Source organism: Poecilia reticulata, linkage group LG11 (genome assembly GCF_000633615.1).
Source record: "Poecilia reticulata strain Guanapo linkage group LG11, Guppy_female_1.0+MT, whole genome shotgun sequence".
Lineage (NCBI taxonomy): Eukaryota > Metazoa > Chordata > Actinopteri > Cyprinodontiformes > Poeciliidae > Poecilia > Poecilia reticulata.
Window position 1 is genome coordinate 25,960,444 of NC_024341.1, and position 9,162 is coordinate 25,969,605.

A 9,162-nucleotide genomic window follows, 5' to 3' on the forward strand; every position below is an offset into this window, starting at 1 on the left:
GGGGGGGGGAGGGGACGCGTTTCTCGATTGATTTTTACCCATGAAAGCACATGGGCAAAAACCGTTAGTGAAACGGTCACTGGGACTGACTAGTATACATTTCATTCAGGGAAACCTGGAATGCGGCGTTCAGAACAAACACGTGTTCATCTGCTCCACCGCTAGCAAACAACCGTACTGATTAAATAACATAAAAGTCAAGCAGTTCCCTATAAGTCCAACAGATGGCAGCAATGCGCCATGCAAAACAAAACACCCACAGTTTACAGGACACACCTCCTGCTACAGAGCCCCCTGGTGGTTAAAGAAAAATCCACATATAAACCGGAAAATACAATGTATGAAAAAAATTTGAATGCTTTCTGGTATTGTTCGGGGGGGCCGGACCAAATGTGGAGGCGGGCCGGATCCGGCCCGCGGGCCGTAGCTTGGGGACCACTGCTCTATATGGTGTTTGGATCGTATTGAAGATTCTGTGTTTTCATTAGTGGGGGTTATTTTACTTACAGCAAGATATTTTTCCCATGTTAGTGAAATTATCTGTCGGTGGAACTACAACTTTTTCATCATCACTAAGGAATTATTTGCTTAAAACAACTTCCTGTTTATTCCTAAAAAGTTCTTTGTAAGTTAGCTTTGTCTTTTTTCAAGTGTCCTAAGATATTCACTAGAATACACACTAGAGGAGCGTTAATTTATTGGTCCATCTAACACTCGCCTGTAGTCATTAGTTATGATTTAAAGGAGACCTGCTGAGATTCCTCAAACAGGTTAGAATAGTTCAACATGCTGTATAAAACACTGAATTTACATTTTGCACAAACTTATTTTTGGATAAGAGCTCAGTCTCGTCAGTCCTGCCTGTTTCAAGCAGTTTTCTGTCATTTTAAATCCTAATAAGCTGATGCTGGCCACGCCCCCAACTCAACATTTACACTCGCACTGTTTGAAAATGGTTGCAAACAGATGTGCAATTATACAACTGTACATCTCTGAAAAGTTTTAGTAGAGTCTAATGCACAACCAACAAGAATGCAGCAAATAGTTTCTGGATGACAAGTCAACAACAAAACACTTGTCTTTTCCAGCAGCCATTGTAGAGCACATACCAGCTGACCAAACTGGAGCTCAACTGATTTGTGACGTTACATTCAGGGAGAAATTTGAAATGACTTAAGACATCAAATTGTTGCCATTTTTTTAGAAGCGGTAGAAACACAAATGGAAGTACGAAAATGTGCAAAATGTTAAATTTGCATAATTTGGCCCCCTTTAAAACATAAAGAGACTGAAGTAGAACTGTCGATGTGCAGTCACCTGGTATCTGCTGTACAATGGCTCCTGGAAAAGACAAGTGTTTTGTTTTTGACTCGTCATCCAGAGACTACTTGCTGCATTCTTGTTGGTTGTGCAGGAGGCTCCACTTCTGCTTTTCAAAAATGGAAGGTCGTGTAATTGCGCATTATCCAAGAATGCTTTTGTTAAAAATGTAATGAACATGTTTTGTATCGCCCTATTGGAACCTGTTGTTGCCTTCAATGTGGGAACTATTGTCCTTGGCAAATTGTGGGTTCAAATAGAAAAGAGTGCACCTAATAGTCAATAAATCAAAAGCATTTTTATTAAACTTCTTCATAAAACCTGAGAACAGGCCCGAAGTATTTTCATAGAGCCAGGACGGATTACCCCTAACCGTCCTGGAGCTGGAGGAAAAGTCCTCTTGGTTTTCCTGCACCAGCAGATGGCGCTCCAGAGTTTTCCGACGATCCCCATGCTGTCTGAGTCTTAATCCTGCTCGGGTCGGCAGATTGATTCAGGAGAGTCTGGATCAGAGTGATAATGCTGGAAACAAGTGGAGCGTGAAATCGTGCAATTAACAGAAGGTGGCCTGACTATGTTGGAGCGTCCTGCAGCAGGAAGGTCTTACAGCGGATCTTTACTGAAGTGTTTACCTCAGAAGTGGGCTGGAGTTTAAAAGCAGCTCACTTTCAGGCCGTTATGTTGACCTTCTAAGTCTTACCAAAGTTTTCACTCGTTAAATACGGTGTTGTTAATAGGACTATTCATGGTTTTTAGGAGAACCATCCAGGAGCTGAGAAAATAGTTAAAGGAAGTTTTGCAAAATCGCTCAACTAAAACACGTGTTTAAATAAATAATGTACTTTAAAGTCCACATCTTGGAGGTTTTACATATTTCATCATTTAAGTGGTTTTCAGAGTTGTGGATCATATTGTTGCTTTTCTGTAAACAGAAACGGATCACGACTACTGAGCACGCACCTACAAGTTCTTACAGAGGATATTGAACCGATTCCGTTCCCAAAAATCTGAATCAAATTGTGATTTAGTAAAAAAAATTCTCCACATTTTATTTGTCCTCAAAAACTAGAATTCTCCTTGTAAACGTTATGGCTGTCGCCCTCTGGTGGTTTCAGAGAGTACTCCACCACTACAGGGCCAATTCTGAGAGCAGGTACCGAAACATCAGCTTTAAAACTGTAAAAACACATTTTTGTGACTCATTTGTTGGTACTGTCTGTATTTATAGTTGTCTCTGAAGAAAATGGATTGGTAGGGCATATCCAAAGTGCGGCCCGGTGACTAATTGTGGCCCTGTGAGTGATTGTTTTGTGGCCCCTGACCACTATTCTAAAATAAAGCAAAACTGGCCGCAATGGCAGACAACTGAAAGAAAGTAATCCTCGTTTATTAAAGATGTTTCTACATTTATCTCATCTTCATAGTGCTTAAGATTAAACATTAACCCAGGTCTTGTTTTTGTAGAATCTAGATTAAAAAATAAAATGAGTTATATGTGTATTAACACATTTCATCAACCAGCCGGTTCAACGGACTTTACATCATAAAAACATGAGTCTCCAATTATGAAACAATTAAATGTTACATTTTATCAAATGCCATAATCAAAATCCAAACGGACTTAACCAGACTTGATTTAAAGTAGCTCAGTGTTTCAGCTCTTTTGCAGTTTTCTGGAAGTTTGTTCCAGATTTGTGGTGCGTAGAAGCTGAAAGCTGCTTCTCCATGTTTGGTTCTTTAATGTGTTTTGGTGATTAATTGTTCAGTGATTTGTGAACCAGCAGGAGGATTTTACAGTTTATACTCTGAGCTCCAGAGAGTCGGTGGAAGGACTTTAGAAGTGGGGTGATGTTCTCCATCGCCCTGGTTTTACTGTGTTCTTCAGGTGACGGAAGGCTGACTTTGTGACTCTCTTTATGTGGCTCTGAAGGTTCAGGTCTGCAGTGACGTTCAGGTATCGGCCCTTTCAGTTGGTTTAGCTGGTTTTGTGCCAGATCATTTTCATAACCGACCGAGTAAATCAAGTTTCCAGCTCCGCCTACGCTGGGGACGATTTGTGGTGAAGTCGATGCTCTCTGGTCTGAGCAGCTTTCAGATTGGCCTGCAGCATTGCTGTGAAATGTTTAGTCGGCGTCTCGACTGCATCATACCCGACGCGACCTCGGTTTACGCTGTCATGTGCGTCTGCGGGCGTCGTGTCGCAACGGGGCGGCGCCGCCCGCTGCCTGGCAGGTCCAAGTAGGACATGGTGTGGGATGTGAAAGGACAGTGACTCACTGACCCGCTCTCTGCTTCCACAGGCTGATCCACCAGCCCAGCGGTCGCTCCTACCACGAGGAGTTCAACCCCCCCAAACAGCACATGAAGGATGACGTAAGTAGTTTCTGCTCCGGCCTGCGGGGGGAAACGGTCTGAGCAACCCGCCGCCCACCTGAGTGACTCTCAGGCTGGAAATGGGTCAGAGTTGAGCTGCTTTTCAGTAACTAACCTCTTTTCACTTTCAGACACGTTTTGTTTTTCAGAAAGCTGTGACCCAGTTTCAGTCTGAAAAGCTGTTGCGTCTCCATCTTTTTTATTTTGTAACATCCACTGACCTTTTTATATAATGGCAGATGTAAGAATGGCTCCGACAACAAAAGCTCTGCCAGAACCAGAATGGCTTCGTTATAAACTTTTAGAGCTTCAGGGTTGTGACAGAAATCTCGATATAAAGAGATTTATTTATTTTTAACCAGAGTGGCAGAAATGGGCTTCCATATTCTATAACCTTGTAGAATAATTTAAAATAAATATTCCAGTTGTTTTCACCGTCTCGCATTGTTTCTAAATCGTTTGAATAGAAACATTTGTCTGTGAATGAAAAATCACATCCGACCCTAAATATCAGAATTGGATCATTAAACACTAATTTAATGAGTGTTTAGTTTTTCAGATTTTTTCCAAACCCTGAAAAACTGTTAAAGTATTATACATAAATGTATTTATTTTCATAAACATTTTTAAGAATTTAAACATTCAGTTTTAGGATTTTTACATATTTTGTAATGCTGAATGTTAGAAACGACTTGATTAAATGATATTATTATTGTTGCTTATTTTTTGAGTTTTTACAACATACCTCTAAAATGAAATGAAACTCTGAATTTTCTGCATTAGTATTTCTTATGTAGAGCCAATGTTGACATTAAACGCATCCGAGGTTCCAGTTCCTGCTGAAGCTGCATCCCGGATGTCATTTCCTGTAACTCAGGGGTGTCAAACTCCAGTCCTCGAGGGCCGGTGTCCTGCAACTTTTAGAAGTGCCTCTGCTGCACCACACCTGAATAGAATAATTGGGTCATTAGCAAGGCTCTGGAGAACTGAGGAGGTAATTAAGCCATTTGATTCAGGTGTTTTGTACCTGTGGCACATCTAAAAACTGCAGGACAGCGGCCCTTCAGGACTGGAGCTTGACACCCCTGCTGTAACTAAAACAATCGACTTTTGTCTTTTTTAGTTTTAATAAAATCCAGCAGGCAAACATCTATGTATAATGATTTAGTATTTGCACTGCATTTTTATAAAATTCAAAGGATTAGAAAGATTTTCTAAACTATTTCCTCCTAAATCTTCACAACACATCTAGAATGACCAACAGAGTCAAATTAATTCAACTGGTTTAAATGCATTTATTCTTCAGCCTCTGAATAAATTATCCAAAATGTTCTTGTAATTTGAAGTGTTCAGTTATAACACGGAAACGTTTGTTGGGAATTTCTTGCGGATTGTTTGGTCTACTGCCACAACTTGTCGGTGTGTGTTGACTCAGTAGCTCTGTGCTTTTGTTGTTTCTGTGATCATTTCCTGCTTCCTGTCTCCACCTCAGGCTGCAACAAGCAGCAGCTTGCAGGAATTAAAGGGAACCCATTACACAAAACTCACATTTTGCACACTTTTGTTCTTAGATTTGAGTCTTCTTTTTGTTTTTAAGCTCAAGTGATTAAAACAAAAACGATAAAAAAAGCACCTGGCTGTGTTTTTGGCATTAACTTCATGTTTTTGAGCTGTTTCCATGTCGCCACTGTACTGGAAAAGAAAAGTGTTTTGTTGTTGACTCACCATCTAGATCCCACTTACTGCATTCTTGCTGGTTGTGCAGGTGGCTCCACTTTTGCTTTTCAAAGACTGTAATTGTGCTTCTGTTTGTAGCCTTTTTCATATCCAGGTGTAAACATTGAGTTAGGGGGGCGTGGCCAGCAGCAGCTGTTTGGGTTTAAAGTGACAGAGGCCCTAAAACAGGCAGAACTATTCAGACTAAAATCTCATTTTCTAAGATTGATTTTGTGCTAAAATGTAATAAACAGGTTTTGAAAAGCCCATAACCATGGCCTAATCTGTTTAAGGCAGGGTTATGATGGTTTTGGGTTTTTCATTACGGTTTAGTTTTATTTTGTTATGACTTTTTGTCTAATTTGGTTAGCTTAAATTAGATTTCAGAGTTTGTTTGCTAGCTATTACATATTTACATTTTATTATCTATAGCAGTAGTTTTTTCATACTTTGACTTTTTTGAATTCTGCACCTAAAAATGAACCAAAGTATTGTGATTATGGATGGGTTATGAGAAGTAAACTGAAGATGCAATTTTCTAAAAATGAATTCAGTTATTGTTGAACAACCATCTGGCGTTTCCTCCAAACTTTTGCTGTCGCCGTTTCGCGGGTTAGCTTAGCGCCCGGAAGAGAAGGAAGTGCCATAATTTGCCGACGACTGAAGTAAAACTTTTGAGGAGGAGGAATCAATTTCACATCAGTTCACAAGGCTAATAGGTTCATAAACATGAAAACAAAGGATAATATATCTATAATTTCATAATGTTTTAGCCTGAGGCCTCGTCCTGATGCTTCTGCTCCTCCTCCCAGGTGACGGGCGAGCCGCTGATCCGCCGCAGCGACGACAACGAGACGACGCTCCGCTCCCGCCTGGACGCCTACCACCGGCAGACGTCCCCCCTGGTGCAGTACTACAGCGCCCGGGGCCTCCACACGGCGGTGGACGCCTCCCAGAGCCCCAGCGTGGTGTTCGCCTCCATCGTGGCCGCCTTCTCCGCAGCCACGGCCGCCCCTGCCCGCGCCACCGCCTGTAAAGACCAAGTCTTCTTTGTTTAACCCCTCTCTTCCTTCCTCTTTTTCCCTCCTCGGTGGAGATTAGAAGAAAATCTAACGTTGGGATGTAAACAAGGAAAGAAGGAGCTTAATGAGCCAGTCGTACTCTGGTTTCCATGGCGATAACATGTTGAAAGTGTGACTGAATTATGACAATTAGCTGATCTGAACTCCATAGTGTTGACTTTCGCTGCTGGACTCTGTTGCTCTTTAAATTTCCCTTTTTCTTTTTTGGGCCTCTTTGTTTTTTATGGATCCTTCTTCTTCTCCTATATCTTCACCTTCCCTGAAATAAGTTTTATGTAATTTCCAGGTGTGTATAATCATAGAAAAAGTTGTTCCCGTCTCGATGTGTGAGGTCTGGAGATCCTTTCTAAGATCCTTTTCAAACTAAAAGATGGATGGTGAAGAATGTTTATGCTTTAGAAGATAAAATCAGCTGCTGCTGTTTCCGCCTCCATAAAAGCTCTGATTTTATTGGCTGAGGAGGATAAGAAGCTTTAATAGTTATGTTGACCTGCAGGAGACGAAAAGTATGAGAACCACTGATCTGCATGATAAATATCTACATACGCTGCTTCCATCAACCAGCTTCATGCTGGTTTGCATGTGAAAGACGTTCATCTGTGTCACGCTCCCATAATTAATGAATCTTCTAGAAGTTTCAAGAATCAGCTTTGAAATAAATCGGCTAAAACTGAAACAATTAGTCGGATTAATTGTGATGAATCCATTATTGAAATTATTCTGAAGTGATTTGGTAATTTATTCATCATTAGCTGAAGGAAATAAACTCTAAAAAGGTTAATTGTATTCCGAGCAGTAATTCAGTCAAACATGTACAAAATATACTGCTCAAAAAAATAAAGGGAACACTTAAACAACACAATATAACTCCAAGTAAATCAAACTTCTGTGAAATCAAACTGTCCACTTAGGAAGCAACACTGATTGACCCGACGAGGGTCCCCGTGGTCAATCAGTGTTGCTTCCTAAGTGGACAGTTTGATTTCACAGAAGTTTGATTTACTTGGAGTTATATTGTGTTTAAGTGTTCCCTTTATTTTTTTTGAGCAGTGTACATTGCTACAAATGATCAAGTGTAATGCTGATGCTGCGTTTTAGACGATAAATGTTTATTTTCTTCTTCAAAAAAATGAATTGAAATGTTTGTTTGCATCTTTTATTGTATTTCTAACATTGTATAAAAAAGGTTGAAGTGGTTGGATGCGAAAAAGAAAAATTGGGAATATGCCAGTTATTTTTATCCAATTTAATCTTCAGAATATTCGATTACTGGAATAATAGTTGGTTGCAACCCTAAAGCTGATATAAAGGAGTTAAAATGTTGCTGATAGGCTGCAGTTTTCATTTTACTAATCGTTTTGTTCGGTAATATTTCCATCGTTTCTCAGGAGATGTTTCTGGTTTTGAAGAGTTTTTTTGGCTTTTAGACCAGAACTCGGTCAGAATCGGTTTCATGTTCGGGTCTCGGTGCCTGGAGATGTGAATCCTGTTCTCCCATTTGTTTATCCATTAGTTCAACCATCTGCTGCTGCCGTCCTCTGATGACCCCTCTGTGCATTAGAAAGGGAGCTTTTACGGGCCGGGTTAATTGGTAAAATCAATCAGAACCTTGTTTTTTTTTTCTGGGAAATGGACGGAGTAGTGTTTTCAGCAGAGAGGCAGAAATTTCCTGTAACACGGTGTTACATCAGCTTGTACAGTCTGTTGTTTTTCTGCTGTTGGTGCTGCAGAGTTTCTTTGGAACAAACTCATCCTCATTTTATTCTTTCTTCCTGTTGCAAAAACTCGATTTGTCCCCTTCTGTGTCGAATTTAGAGCTTCGTTTATCCATGTTTGCCCGAAGGACTCGTGTTTGTGTGTGAAACCTGGCAGCAGAGACCAAAAGCAGCACCTGGTCTTCCATATGGCAAACAGACAAAAGTCGGTTGATTGGATGTAAAACAGCAGTGAGGAGGTAGAAAGCCTGACCTACTGCTCCTTCTCTAATGCTAAACCTGCAGCTGAAAACTAAATGAAGTTTTACTGGATCAGTTATTCATCTAAATGAATGAATGGATGAGACATCTAGTTGTGGTTAATCTTTGTCGGTCGCCATATTTAAATGCCAAGAGCCACTTTCATATTTGCTTTTCTTATACATTTATAAACATAGATACATGTTTGATTACAAAACCTGAATGTTCACAAAATACAGTCGATAATCGACCAGAGAGCTTTCACCTGTTGGTTTGGGGGTTCAGGGTTCCCTCCGCCTGTAGGGAGGTTCAGGGTTCCCTCCGGCTGGTTCCCTGTGCCTGTATTGTCCTTCAATGGTTCCCTGTGCCGGTAAGGACCTTCGATGGTTACCCCCGCCTGGTTCCCTCCGCCTTTGGGGGGTTCGATGGTTCCCCCCGCCTGGTTCCCTCCACCTTTGGGGGGTTTGATGGTTCCCCCCGCCTGGTTCCCTCCGCCTTTGGGGGGTTCGATGGTTCCCTCTGCCTGTAGGGACCTTCGATGGTTCCCTCGCCTTGTTCCCTCCGCCTTTGGGGGGGTTTGATGGTTCCCCCCGCCTGGTTCCCTCCGCCTTTGGGGGGGTTTGATGGTTCCCCCCCCCTGGTTCCCTCCGCCTTTGGTGGGTTCGATGGTTCCCTCCGTCCGGTTCCCTCCGCCTTTGGGGGGTTTGATGGTTCCC

The 9,162-nt window shown here is 41.5% G+C and overlaps 1 protein-coding gene across 2 annotated transcripts in view; it reads left to right on the top strand.

Annotated features, from left to right (window-relative positions):
- ak2 (adenylate kinase 2) overlaps positions 1-9,162 on the top strand; it is a 15,316-nt gene that overhangs the window by 4,777 nt on the left and 1,377 nt on the right. Inside the window, exons 5-6 of one of the 2 annotated variants that reach the window (XM_008422856.2) lie at positions 3,621-3,693; positions 6,222-6,441. In XM_008422856.2, the coding sequence (XP_008421078.1) occupies positions 3,621-3,693; positions 6,222-6,441 (293 nt within the window). Of the gene's footprint in view, positions 1-3,620; positions 3,694-6,221; positions 7,272-9,162 lie in introns of those variants that run through there. The other variant, XM_008422855.2, reaches the window with a different exon arrangement.